General features: G+C 40.1%; 1 protein-coding gene across 1 annotated transcript in view; it reads left to right on the plus strand.

Moving 5' to 3' along the window:
• The window catches only part of ca10a (carbonic anhydrase Xa), a 412,177-nt gene that overhangs the window by 356,479 nt on the left and 40,180 nt on the right, over positions 1-15,518 (plus strand). Inside the window, exon 4 of the mRNA XM_030754899.1 lies at positions 1-186. Within this exon, the coding sequence (XP_030610759.1) occupies positions 1-186 (186 nt within the window). The remainder of the gene's footprint in view (positions 187-15,518) is intronic.

Genomic DNA, 15,518 nt, shown 5'->3' on the forward strand with positions numbered 1-15,518 from the left:
GTGGGAGGGACAATGTACAACACGGGCCGTCACGTCTCTCTCCGACTGGACAAGGAGCATCTGGTTAACATCTCTGGAGGGCCAATCACGTACAGCCACCGTCTGGAGGAGATCCGGCTACACTTCGGCAGTGAGGACGGCCAGGGCTCTGAACACCTACTCAACGGACAGGCCTTCTCTGGAGAGGTGTGTGTGAGCTATTCTGAACAATAGAAATGTTTTTGTAATGCAAATCGTAACTGAATTCTCAGAAAATTATCAAATGAAAATGCAAAGTTATTTCATTGACTAGCATTATATGAAAAGTAGGCGTCGGTTCCCTTATATAAACAGCTGGTCTTGCAAATTCTCTGGTCAGTGCTGTCAAACTAGTGCTGAAGAGGAGGACGCAATGACAACGATAATGATGGAAAGCATTTTCATCTTGCATGTTTCTCCACAGCCAGTCAGAACAAGCCGAGCTGAGTTTGTACAGGTTTGTAGTACTGAACTGACTCATACAGCTACAGTAAGCGGAACAGGCAGAAAGTGATGATTCAGATTCTCACCAGCACTAATGCGTACCGGTCATTAGACATGCTGTACTCTTTCAGCAGCAGGCAGAGCCGTGACATACACGAGGTGAAAATGGAAGTGCTTGTGCTGTTGGTTGGAATTACACACACATCTCTATGGTTAGAGACAAATCATGAAGTTTTTGATCACAGTGCTGTGAGGTGACAGTAATTAAAGTTGCATCATAGCTGATTGAGTTAACCTCCTGAGACCTGAGCTCCTGTTTGCAATGCATTTTTAATTTCTCCTAGATATTTGTGATTAGATGGACCTGATATGTATATAAACTAAGCTTCCTCTTTGAACAGGAAGTTGTATTTTGTTACATGGTTGTTACATACTTTTGTGGGGAAAAAAAATGTCCTCAGATGTGGACAGTGGGATTATTTGGAGCATAACCCAGCAAAGTCAACATGGCTTAACAAAATCTGAAACACTACTGAGCAGAATGAAGTATGAGGTGCAGCAAAGCCAAAATGTAATACCCCCGTATGTGGTTGCAGGGTCTCAGGAGGCTATATTAAAAAATTTACAATAAAGCCCAGTGATAGGCTTTACTGTGAAGGGGGGCAAGTTGTGTCATAGAATATTGTTCTTTGCTTAAATTTAACCAAGATCATGAAATACAAAGAACTTGCATGTGCTAGTTTGAAGATATTCTAAGAAAACAAGAACCAACTCCATCAGTGCTCCCAACAAAATACGACCCATCCATCCATCCATCCATTGTCTTCCACTTATCCTGTTCAGGGTCACGAAGGGGCCGGAGCCTATCCCAGCTGACATAGGGCGAGAGGCAGGGTACACCTGTACAGGTTGCCAGCCTGTCACAGGGCTAACACAGAGAGAAAGACCCTATCAGTTAAAATAGTCGGTCCACAGGACATTCATGCATGTGCGCCTGCAGAGCTGTAAAAAAAACACGATTTTTTTCTTTTTTTTTTTTTTTTTTTGCATATTTGTCACACTCACGTTTCAGATCATCAAACAAATCTTAATATTAGACAAATATAACAGGAGTAAATACAAAATGCAGTTTTTAAATGATGATTATTAATGAAAAAAGCCATCCAAACCCACCTGGTCCTGTGTGAAAAAGTAATTGCTCGCCCTTGTTAACCTCATCACCGCTGATACACCTGTGACCTGCCCTTACCTGCCATGAACAGCTGGTTAATGCCGAGCATATCACTGCAGAGACGTCTGATCAAGCGCACTTTGAATTACCATTATTACGCGACTGTTTGTCCTATTATAAAAATTCAAACAGTTTCTGAAGGCTGAGAAATTGTGCTTCACAACCAACATAGGGTTATTACGGTAATTTTTAAATAAAGAGTTCAATCTTGAGTTGACTGCAATTAAGCATATTTTTATAAAGCTGAGCTCAGGTTCACAGCCACAGCCAGGCCTGATTATAGCCAGTGTCACGTAACCGCTGTGGCCGGAGGGCCCCCAAAGCTGGAGCTAAACTTAGATTTCAGCTTTATTAGCTGGAGCACAAAACATCAACAGAGCTGGCAGAAGCCAACAGCACAAAGCGCTAAACTCACTGGCACATGAACATAAGGGTGCACAGCAGGGGGGAGGCCAACGACAAGGACACAACAGAGAACAAAAAGAAATGCAGAGAATACACACGAGATAATCAGGGGGATAGGATGCACCAGGGAAAACAGCTGAACACAATTACATCAACAAGACAAAGAAAGCAAAACTGAACACAGAGCACAAGATACAGACTGTCAAAGTAAAACAGGAAATGACTAAATACAGAGACAGGACTGAGAACTAAGACACTTGACCAGACAGACACATCAGGGAGTCGGGCAAACAGAGGAAACACGGGGACAGCATAATCACAGAAGCAAGGAATTTGATCCAAGTTGGAGTTATTGTTCAGTTGGATCATCCAACTGAACAATAACTCCAAACAGAACACAGATATCCAGCTTATAACCAAACAAACAGAAACTGCAGATGTTGGACTGGAGGAAACGTACATGTGCAAACAGCTGCTGAGTGGGAAGGAATACTGATGGTATGACTCGATTAGATTTCAGTGTTCGTGCTTTGGCTAAGTTTGACTTTTTTATTTAAGAAAACATGTTCTTGTGTTTATTTTCACTCTGTGATTCACTTTGACTGCACTTTCATGTAACATGACTGGGTTGTCTCAACCTAACATACTTTGCATTTTGAAGCAAAGTATGTTGGTTTTAAATACTTTAATTTCCTCATTTTTGATGAATACTGAATATTTGAAATGGTAAAGGTCACCACTGCTGAGTCCTCCCATTGATTTCTGGCTAGTTTTTGAAATCATCAGTGAGAGAATAACAATCAGGAATAATAATCAAAGCATCAACATAAGGACTCACAAATTCCTGGAGGGAGAAAATTCCTGCTGAAGATATCAGCATGGATGTGAAGGAATGAACAAAGTGGAAAAATGCAAACAAGGGACAATGATGTTTGCAGCCAAAAAACAAACTGACCACAAAGAGGGAGGAGCCAGGAGGGAGGAAAAGTCCCAGCATTCTTTGTTTCTGTCGGCACTGCACATAAAACTCTGGGACACGACCACGAGGTAATTAGCACACACAATAGACGTATGCAGCCCCAGAAAGACCCAGCACAGACTAATTCAGGTCTAATTAGTGAGTATCTAACCAAGCTAGCATCTCTGAGCAGCTCCTCCGGCTCCAACAGAGAAGCGGCATCACGGCCATACAGCAAAATGAAAACCATAATGGACCATTTTCAGCCAAAAAAATTACCTGCATCTGCTGCTGGGAAGTCCAATTTATTTCCCATTTATTCTTGAGATAAATATTTTTATTCATATTTTTAAATTTTTAAGATAAATATTTTTGAGATAAGATTTTATTGGGAGTTTAAGTTTATTGGATTTTTCTTTATGTTGCTCCCCATTGATGTCTCATGATGTTCATGTGCTTCCTTAATATTACACACATGTAGCGCATAATGCTGCTATGTTGTCAGCAGTAGGTTGTTGAATATAATTGTTTTTTAATGGTATCATTTCAACCAAATCAACGTTCCCCTCACTCCAAGTGTGGTTAGCACTGTTACCATCTCACCAGGGACCTTCCTGTGTGGAGTTTAAATGTTCTCTCCGGGTACTCCGGCTTCCTCCCACAGTCCAAAGACATGCCGTTGGTGGAACCAGGTTAACTGGTGTTTCTAAATTGGCTGTAGGTGTGAATGTGAGTGTGAATGGTTGTCTGTCTCTCTGTGTTACCCTGTGACTGACTGGCCTGTCCAGTGACTACCACACGTCTCACCCCATGGCATCTGGGACAGGCTCCAATCTGTGATGGAATTATCTAAATAAATTATAAAAATTAATAGAAACCCTAAAAGTTAATCTTAAATACTTGTTTTGTCAAATATTACTTTAAAAAAAAAGATGAAAATTAACAACTGAAGCTTTATAATAAATGATATCTTTGCCATAACTGCTGATGTTGCAGGACGGGGTTCAGCCTCTTATTCAGTGGATTTAGAAAAACTTCCAAATCTGCAAATGAGAAATGACCTCTTGCATGACTGCAGTGATTTGCATCAGTGCTTCCAACAGGCACAACTGTGTCTTAGCGTGGAAATTAAGCATTTAACTTTGCTTGATCCATGCATGCACTTGAAAGTGTGCTTTTGCGTTCTGGCATTTAAATTTTTTATGAGTGAAACAATTAGTTTTCCCCGCTTTGATTGTTCAACAAAATCATGAGTCACTCGCGTCACTGCATTCCGTCACTGCCGTTATACAAATAACCAATTTGTGAGGCAGCAAAATAATTGCAGTCTTGACAGGCAGATTTATTATAATTAATGATAATCATTTATCCTCCTTCAGAGTCTGCGAGCTGATATTCAAATTTTGTCTGTTTACATCTCCTCACAAGCTGACAAATCAGCTCTGGACAAACTGTACGTCATTAGTGGAACTCTAACCAAGATGCAGTATTTATTATACTGGGTGACTTTAACAGTCAGTATGAAGTTCTCCCAAAATACTATCAACACTTTGCTTTTCCTACAAGAGGCGATCAGATACTGGGTCATTGTTATACCCCATTTAAGGACTGTTACAACCCAGCCAGTTGGGAGGTGGGAGGGGTGCACCAGCCAGTGTACTCCAGTGCCGCGTTTTCATTAGTACCTACTCAGCGCAGCTCGACTCAACTCGGCACGGTTTGTGGACATTTCCATTAGGTCCTGGTACCAGGTACTTTATAGTACCGACTAGCTCGGGATTCCAAGCTATCCGAGGCGATCTGAAAATGTGACGTTGAAGAACACCATGCCACTGATTGGCCAGGGAGTGTGGTCACTAGCTGAGTCGTGAGAGTGACTCCTTCACCAGAATCAACCACGCCATTTTTAAAGCAAGAAAATGAAGGCACAAAAAGTACCTGGAGGGTTGGTTGAATACATTAGCTACTGTTAGCTTGCCTCTACCTCATCCTCATCTGTTGTGTTTTGAGTCGCATACAAATGTCGTCAAGAGGCTACTGCCTGTGTTGCTACATTGACTCCACCCACATTGATGTGGTACTCAATTGTAATGGAAACAAAACAAGACCTTGCCAAGTCGTGCAGAGTCGAGTCGAGCCGCACTGAGTAGGTAGTAGTGGAAAAGAGGAACTAGTGCCTGTCCCAAGCCCAGATAAATGGGGAGGGTAGAGTCAGGAAGAGCATCCAGCGTAGAATCTTGGCCAAATCAAATGTGGATGATGAAGAACGATCCACATTTGATTCCACACCAGATCAGTCAGATCAGTTAACAATGACCAAGTCCAGTGTTACTGGCCAATAAGCTGCCGGTGGAAACTGTGCTACCCTTGACCAAAGACATTGGAAGAAGATAGGAGAGAAATATGCTGGGAGGCAGTGAAAGAGGAGCAAAGGGAGGCATGTGGTGGTGAGAGTAGGGACTGTGGACTATGACCGCTGAAGGGAGAGAGCTGACTGACATGAAGCAGAGAAGGAAGGCAGATATGTGATGTACGTGCCGGAGATCAGGTGGAAGGGAAACAGCAGTGAGTAGAGTTGTGGAGATGAAGAGAGTGTTAGACAGGATCATGAGTTTGAAGCTGGGAATCAAAAAGTGATGTTGAATGTTGTCAGTGCATGTCCCAGAGGTTGGATGTCAGATGAGAAAGGAGGTCCTCAAGGTGGAGAGAGGGGCAATAGGAGCAGACCTCAATGGACATGTAAGTGAAGGGAACAAAGGTGATGAGGAGGTGTTGGGTAGGTACTGGGTTAAGGAAAGAAATGCAAAAGGACAGATAATTGTGAATTTTGCTAAAAGGATGGCTGTGATGAACACATACTTCGAGAAGATGGAGGAACATAGGGTGATGTATAGGAGTTGAGGAAGGTGCACACAGGTGGAGTACATGCAGAAGGTACAATCTGAAAGACACAGGAGACTGTGAGGTGGTGGCAGGGGAGGATGTAGCTATACAACACTGGATGTAGTCTGTAGGATGTCTTTGGGTGTCAAAAAGAGGAAGCGAGTGAAGGCAGAGCCAAGGATTAAATGGTGGAAGATCCTCCAGGAACCCATCTGTCATCTCATTAGCCTCGACGTTGTCAGCCATAATCTGGTTACATTTGCTGATACTCAGTGATTTGATTTTTCTCTCGTAAAACTGATTTACTGATTTCACACAAATATTTTTTGCTTTGTGTGAACACTGTATTGGAGGAGTTGTGCCGAACCAGAGCAGAGAACCTCTGGAGAGATTTGCAGTATCTCAAATGTGATGTCACACCGTTCCTCTTCGGGCAAGAAAGAAAGGGGAGTGGTTACATTGGCAGCAGTATTTCCACCCAGGATGAGGGACCTTCATAATGCAGTTTTCACTGTATGGATTTTGGGTTTTTTTGTTTGTTTGTTTTTTGTAGTTGTAGAAAAAAATCCATAAATGAACCTGTGACCATTTTGCCCTTTGGTTTTTGTTTAGCTATTTCACCTAGAAGTATTTGAATACATTTAATTATTGTGGCTATTGTGTAGACTGTACTAACTCTAATGTAGACAAAAAATTGGTCGATGCCAGGTGATTGCAATACATTTATTTATTTATTGGTCTGATTTGTTTGGCAGCTGATTGCAAATAGTTTCAGTGACTTTTTTGAGCACTCTCAGACAGATTGGCAAAAGCTTCCAGTTAATTAGTACCTAATTTCAAAGCAAGGCTTCTGAGCACTTTTGTCATTTTGCACTTAAATTGCTGTCCTGCAGCAACCACAGTACTGTGCAAAAGTCTTAACCCACCCCTCGTTTCTTTATGTTTTGCTAGGAAAGCGGAAAATACATGCAGCCATTTATTGAAACGTGCAAACATACATGGTAATGTTGTATATAAGGCAAACAAAGGAGTTTGTACAATTCTAACAAGTTTGAAAGTCAATATTTGGTATGACCACCTTCATACTTCACCATACCCTGTTCTTCAGATGTTGGCTGCCTTCAGCACTGTGGGTTCATCTTTAGGGAGAATAGAGCAGAACGTTCCCTGTCAGGATGACCCCACAGTGCTTCAATAATGCTGAGGCTCGGAGGACGCCAGTCCATGACTTACAGTGTTTCATAGTGTGTTTTTCTATCCAGGTACGCTTTTACTGCACTGCTAATATGCTTGTTATTATTGTCATGCTGAAAAATGATGCTGTTGCCAATCAAACACTCTCTGAATAGGATTACATGGTGGCTCAAAGTCTGATGGTATTTTTCTGCACTCATAATTCAATATTGACAAGATTGCCAATACCAGTGTCTGAAATGTAGCCTCATAAGGTGACTGGGCCTCCACCGTGTTGTAAAGATGACTGTAGACACTTACTGCTGTATCTCTATCCTGACCCCCTCCATACTCATCGCTCCATAAAACTGTTGCCACTGATTTTCGGCCAGTTTTTGTCATACGGCCTTTTTTCTGTTTCCCGAATCACTTCCCAGCAGCCATCTTTTCATTGAGAGCATTAAAACTTTTAAATAGGTTTTTTGCTAAATTGTTCATGTGTAGACACAACATTGATGTCTCCATTTGTACATGAATGACCACCCAACCTTTAGCACACTCTACCGAGTATTAAGCAGTTTTCCTGGAGATGAACAACCAACAATAAAAATAAATAATAAAATTAAAATTAAACTTTCATTTTCTATATTTAACAGTTTTTCCTTCCCACTGTCACCAAGTGCTGCTCATAGGGGGTTGTTTTGACTGTTGGGTTTTCTCTATTATTATTGCAGAGTTTTTACCTACAATGCAAAGTGCCTTGAGGCGACTGTTGTTGTGATCGGCACTATATAAATATAATTGAATTGAATTGAATTGAATTGAATTGAATTGAACATGTTTCCACACTATGTTGAGATCCTGTGAAATCTGTGAAGGTCTACTACTACAAATAAATAAAATAACTTTTTATTTTTATTTTATTTTACAGCTGAAACCAGTCATAACTCGGATTTCAGTGGTGAAGTCTCATTTTTTTTATTTTCAGTTTTCACTGCACTTCTTAAACAAATAATCATTTTACATTAATTTTACATCATTATGGGAGGGTTATTTAGTTTGTCTTTTTTCCTTCATTTCCAGCTGACGGTGTATAAATAGACCGAGTGTAGAGAGTGTGTGGTAACTGAAATGTTGGTGGGCCACACCTCAACCACTCATTTTCTTTACAATGTTTTTATGGCTTAAGGAAAATCTGAATTTGTATTCATGCAGTCACATAAAACATTTTGAGTTTAATACAGTTTTTAAAATGTTACTCAGAGAGTTCCATAACTCTGGAATAGAGTTTTGCTGACCAATGCAATGTTTATGTGAGAGCAATGCAGTCTTTCAGTTTCTGCATGAATTTTATTTTAACTTTCTTAAATGTTTTTTCAGCTTAATACCTGGCGGCACTTCTCAGATAGACTTATAACTGTACTGTATGCAAGCAGGAACATAAGAGAGAAAACAAGGCCAGGAGATGTTTCTGTTTTTCATCTCATTCCCTTTTGTCATGTTCTCACAACTATTTCTGAGTAAATGGCAACTAGACAGCATCATCCTCATCCTTCACCACCCCCACCACAGCCTTCCTCAGAGCTACAGTTGTGATTTCAAGGTCCGATAAGATGTTTCATAATCGAAAATGCAGAAAGATTCCCGCTCGCCGGCTCCCTCGCCTGATCTGCAGATTGAGCAGTGGCTGTGCACATCCTTGAAATGTGAACAAAGAGGAATATTCAAACTTTTTAAAGCAGAACCTTCCTCTGAAATTGCTTCCTGTGAGAGGAGTGGGGGTTGGGTTTGTGTGTGTGTGTGTGTGTGGGGGGGGGGGGGGGGGGGGTGCATTAGTACTTTAATTCACCCTTTTATGTGTCCAACCTCAGCGAGGTTTTTTCTCTTCCACGTTTCCTGACAGTTTCATGTGTCTGTCTCTTTGCTGTAGTTCAGGTTAACCTTACTGCATCCCACGAGCCATAGCAGAAAAATTCAATAAATAACATTATCAAATAAATAGAGAAACATGACAGAACACAATGAGCTTAAAGAACAGGGAGGAGGAACTGATAACAAAAATCTGAAACAGGGAAAAACGATTGTACGGAAAAAGGAAGTGATGGAAAAACAGGAAACAAAAGCTTCAAGAAAGAACATGAAGAACAAAGATCGTCCTTATTGTTACATAAAAACTTCATGGTCACTGTTAGGAGGTGACTCATTACTCAGTCACTACACTAACTTGATTACTTGTTATTGGAGCACCCATACAATATAACAACAAATACAAATAGATATGTGAGAGATCTCACACTAGGCCAGGAATAGTTTCTCAAAATTCCTGACTGAAACGTTACCAAATTTTGACACAATGAAAATTTAGCGTATTAATACGAGTAATCTGGAGCTGCTGTGGCTCAGTTGGTAGAGCAGGTCGTCTGCCAATCAAAGCTCAGTGGATTGATCCCTGGCTCCTACAGTCCATGTGTTAAAGAATATTTGGGTAACATACCACCCCCCCACCCCCCGATGCATCTATCAAAGTGTGAATGTTACATAAAAGTGCTTCGGTATAGATAAGAAAGCGCTATTTAAATGTGTGTGTGACTGGGTGAATGAGACTTGAGTAGAAAGGTGCGACATCAGTACCAGTCCATTTAATCCTGCATCCTCACTAAGCTGAAATGTGAAAAGGCAGCAGGATGGTTAAGGTTAAAGTCCTGATTCAGTTTCATCTTTCTCATTAATTTTATATTTATCCGTTTGTCATGATGATGAGTGTGGATGTGGACCCAAATACAGACTTAGGCTCAAAGCATACATTTAATGATAGTCTGTGGAAATCATCCAAAAGAAACAGAGTCCAAAAGTCAGGAACAAAACAAGACTGAGGAAAGTTTATTATTATAAAGTTTATCAGGACATAATAAAAACAGATGAGACCGGGGACTAACAAAATAAAACAGGAAGCAACAGAACAGGAACTCCTAATATGGGGATGAAAGCTTAACACGCCACAAGTGGAAACTAACCAAATGGCCGAGTGAGAGTTAAACCAAGGACTCTACTACAAGAACAATAATGCAAAGCTGCAAACACCAAATACAGGATCAGGCAACCCACACCAGCACACAGACATAAAAAGGATACACAACAGAACAGCAGCACAACATATCACACTGTTAATATTTATTTACCAAAAACTGAGCCAAAATGCAAAAGTGTGTGAAAACCTACATACATTGTTTCCATTTAGAGGGAAATTAGTAACCAGGTGCTCTAATCAAATGCACCTGATTAATTGATCATCAGCAGGTGTGACCGCCTCTACAAAAGTTGGCTGGCCTGGAGCATTCAGATATTTGTTAACACCTGAATGTACATAAAGTGGGCCGAAATTCCTCCACAACAACAAGAGAAGGTGATACGATCCCACAGAGAAGGACTGTTGCTGCTAAAGGTGGTTCTGAAGCTACTCAATCAGTAGTTGGACATTTTTTTTACACTCTATTTGTGCATTTTGGCTTATTTTGTTGAATAAATAATGTGTAATACGTAAAGTGGTGTTGTTCATCTCAGGTTGTATTTAAATAATTTCAGAATTTTGTAAAGACCAGATGATTTTTTTTTTTATTGTATCCTGTATAACCTTCGGACTAAAGAGGGTTTACTTTCTTTTTTTTCATAAGAGAGAAATGGATAGAGATACATAGAAACATAACATAGCAGGTAATAATATTCCTGAGCATTCTCTGTGAGTGTGTAAAAACAGAGGCAGGCCTGGTGGACACATAATATTTGGAATATTTTAGCACTTGTTAAAAGAGCAAGGTGTTTCATTTTCAGATTAAACTGAAAAGCAGCTTCAGGGGAGCAAAGCTGCATGCATAAATTAACCCCCAGGTACTGGAATACCAGCCAGCCAATGACAGCCAGCATACATCAGCACCACCCACATACTCTTACACACACACCTGCAAACACATGCACACCCAAGCATACACACAGTTAATAATTGCATGTATGCTGATTCTTTTTCCTCTTGTATAGATCTCATTCAAATACAGGAGCTCCTCAGTACACTGAACTGTTAAAGTGTTGTGAATCCTGAATGTGTACCAGACAAAGTCAAAACACTTGAGTGAGTACTGAGGAACAACAATAACAATACTAACAATAATAACAATACTGGGAAATTCATTTTAATCAGGAGATTAAGGCTTGTGACTTTTTGATGACCTGTGAGAGTCTCTTGAGTTTTAGTGAAGTTATTGAAGAATCCAAGAATTCCAGTTGGAAGGAGGAAATAGAAGATGGGCCTCATAAATATACTCATGGAATTAGACTATTTTTAATGGGATCATGTGGACTCATGCCATTATGTCTTGTTTAATTCATTTTGCTACATGGTTATTGCATTAAAGCCTGAGTGTTATTATAGGATGCACTCGTGTTTCACAGCATTAAATTCAAGCCTTTCTGAGAAATTATACAAACCGCTGTGACCTCCTTTAACAAGTGGCATCAATCCATTCTGAATCATACTGCACATCATTTAAAAGACAAACTTTCACCTTTCACAACAGCAAATACCAACAGCAACAGTAGTTATTTGATAATAAGTGCGTGGATGCAGCTAAACTTCAGTGTCTCACTTCTCTTTTGTCTATACATGAATCATCATGTGCTGCACATTATTTATGTCAGAGCAGACAAAAAGCTTTTCCTGTTGGGATGTAACTGGCTTTGATATGTACAGTACAAAGATAACATGCAGAACTGGCAGACAGAGTGCTTATTGCCACATTGGACAGCCGAGGGAAACATCAGTACTCTGAGACTTCTGGGACATTTGGGAAGGTAAATAAAGGTCTACAGTTTCACACGTCAGGACATTAAAAAGGTCTCTGCGCTCTAAAATTATTTAAATACAAACTCAGAATACACCATGTCATTATTCATTCAACAAAAATGCAGAAGAAGTGGGAAAAACTTAGGACACCCCATGTGTCACTGTTAGCAGTAATGCCTGCAACAATCATTTTCTATTTGATGTCATATCTCTCAATAGTTGTGCGGAAATTTGTCCCACTCTTCTTCTCAGCATTGTTTCAGTTCATTGAAGTGTGTGAGCTTTCATTTCTGCACAGCTTTCATAAAGTCCCATCACAGCATTTCAATCAGGTTGAGGTCTGGACTCTGACTGGGCCGTTACAACACGTTACAACACGTTACAACACGTTACAACATGTTACAACACGTTACAATACATTACAACACGTTACAACACGTTACAACATGTTACAACATGTTACAACACGTTACAACAGGTTACACCATGTTACAACACGTTACAACACGTTACAACACGTTGCAACAGGTTACAACATGTTACAACACGTTACAACACGTTACAACACGTTACAACACGTTACAACACGTTACAACACGTTACAATACATTACAACACATTGCAACACGTTACAACAGGTTACAACACATTACAACACGTTACAACACGTTACAACACGTTGCAACACGTTACAACATGTTACAACACGTTACAACACGTTACAACACGTTACAATACATTACAACACGTTACAACACGTTACAACACGTTGCAACATGTTACAACACGTTACAACACGTTACAACACGTTACAATACATTACAACACGTTACAACACGTTACAACAGGTTACAACACGTTACAACATGTTACAACACCTTAATTCTTTTCTTTTTCAGCCATGCTGTTGTAGATTTGTTGGTGTGCTTGAGATCATTTATCACTGATCATTTGTATGGAAACATTCTTACTCTGAGCAAAAAATAAGTTTGCACATAAAATTACCATTGGATTTATGACATGTGCATACTGGCCCATTTTTATTCTCACCACTGTGCATGTTAGTAAATCAGAGTCATTCGGCACCAACAGCCTTGTGCAATTTACATATAATTTGCATACTATCTGCATGCTGCCACACCCCCATTTCTCTATATAAGGAAACATGTTTGTGTCAGTGTTGTAGGAGAGACGTCTGCACCTGTAAGGCAAGAAATAAAGAGAAAGTCTGACTGTAGATAATTGAATAATAGGAGGAAGCCAGTAGAGGCACAGCTTTCTGAAGTGCTTTTGAACAGTGACGACTGTAAATAAATGTTATTTATTTATTTACGACTGTAAATAGATCAATTAAGAGCAACGCTGAAATAATGGGAGTGCTGAATATCATTTTCCCTGAGACACTCACTGTGGCGCAAGTAAAAAAAATGTCTGGAATCAAAGCTGAAATGAAAAAGATGAACAGGTGGAGGAGAACGACCGCGTGATCTGTCAGCTCAAGATGAGAAATTCACTGCAAAGAAAATAAATCCAGCTTTTCCCGCATCCGTGGGATAGTGCCAGGAAATTATACTGTAACGTGACGCCAGCCAGAAATGATAGAGCACATTTTTAATGATAAGAACAACAAGATGAGGTCAGGGAAATGGAGTACATTTAAATTAAAAAAGGTTAAAGCACATTTCCGTTTATTATTTTCTTTTCTTTACATGCATTTCTTTTTTTTTATTGTGATTCTGAACATTTTGTGGCTTTTAGTAAATTATAAATAATTATAATTGCTATTAGTAGCAGTAGCAGCATAAATTTTAAAGAGTTTGACTTGGTAAGGCAGCCAGGCTGTCAGTGTTCCACGGTCAGACTTCTACATTCCTTTCATTCAGGTATGGAAATATTGATATATCGTGGATTTGTGCATGAAATGTTCATACGCACTGTTAGTAAATTAGGTCCACTGTCCTTTTGCATGACCCACTTTCAGCCAAGCGATCACACAGATGGTGTTCAGTCTGACTCTACACCCGACTCGATGACTGTGAGGTGTCTGTGGCTGGAAAGGGAGCCCAAATCCACCACCACCACCGTGCTTGACAGTTGTTCATACATGTTTGGTTTTTGCCTGTGCGTTATGGTCAGATTCCACTTTGGTCTTACACAGAACATTGTCCCAAAAGTCTTGTTTGTTTATAACAAATATAAATTCCATATACAGCTGTGCATTAAGGTTAGTGGTTGATTGCTGCTGGCAGGAAGGAATTCCTGGTGGTGTCAGTCTGTGGCTGAAGCTGCGTTCCTGAAGCTCCTCCGGCTCGTGCAGTGGGTGTGAGCTGTTGTTCAGTATGTTCTTCGGTTTCCTCAGCATCCTCACCCCACCCACCTGCTGAACAGAGTCCAGTTCAGGCCCGATGGTGGAGCTCGCCCTCTTTATGAGTGTATCCACTCCATTCCCGTCTCTAGAGCGAGCCCCCTCCCCCATCGCACCAAAGAGCAGTGCGCTCGCCACCACCGTCTGCTAGAAGGTGAGCAGGAGAGGTCTGCAGATGTTGATGGAATTGAACCTTCTCAGGAAATGTAGTCTGCTTTGCCACTTCTTGTACACTGTGGCTGGACCAGTCCAGCTTATCATCCAGCTGCACTCCCAGGAACCTGGAGCTAGACACAACCTCCACCTCTGTGTCGATATAAATCAATCTTCAATATCAGTGTCGATATAAATCAATCTTCCTGCAGGCAGCCGCTGCTCTGAGTGCTTTCAGTCCACTGTGGAGGGTTGGAATCCACTTGATCCATCACACAGGAAAACTCCTCTTTTATTTTTTGGTCAGTGTAAGATTGAAGCAAGGTCACATGGACACTCCTAAAAATATTTACTGAACTTACACTCACACACTGTCCAAATTACAGTAATTTTATTCATTTCCATGTTAGTGACTTGTATATTCTTCTTTATTAAATTTATTAAAGTCTTAAATTTAAAAAGTTACATTTATTTGTTTTGATACACACATGTGGAATGAATATGAACCACAGTATGTATACCATTTTTATGTATGTATACCATTTTAAATGTTCATCCCTGGGCCTGTTAGAGTCTAAAGAGGGATTTTTATTATTATTGTTAGTAGTAGCAGCAGCAGTGGTAGTAGTATTAGTAGTAGTAATAGTAGTATTTGTTTTATTATCTTGTTCAGTTGAATTCAGTTTTATTTATATAGTGCCAATCACAACAGCTGCCTTTATTGTAAGGTGAAGAGCTTACATGATCATGTGATCATGTGGTCCATATAAATAACTTGTCTGTATTAAAATCACTTGTCAGTGCAAATATTAGTGAATACACCAGTGTAAGAGTTTATTAGGCAAACATAAGTACAATTATCTGTCTGATCTAATTAATAATTACTTTTTATGTGTCATGAAATGATAACAGCTTTTCAAGGTGTTTTTTTTTGTCTCAGCTGAACTAGAAAATGTTAACACTCAATATTTAATCAGAATCTTCAGTAGAAATCTGTGGTTGGTTCTGAAGTGATTAAAATGACTTATGGCCCCACCACTGCCAGCAAACAGCC

This window comes from Archocentrus centrarchus, chromosome 19 (genome assembly GCF_007364275.1).
Source record: "Archocentrus centrarchus isolate MPI-CPG fArcCen1 chromosome 19, fArcCen1, whole genome shotgun sequence".
Lineage (NCBI taxonomy): Eukaryota > Metazoa > Chordata > Actinopteri > Cichliformes > Cichlidae > Archocentrus > Archocentrus centrarchus.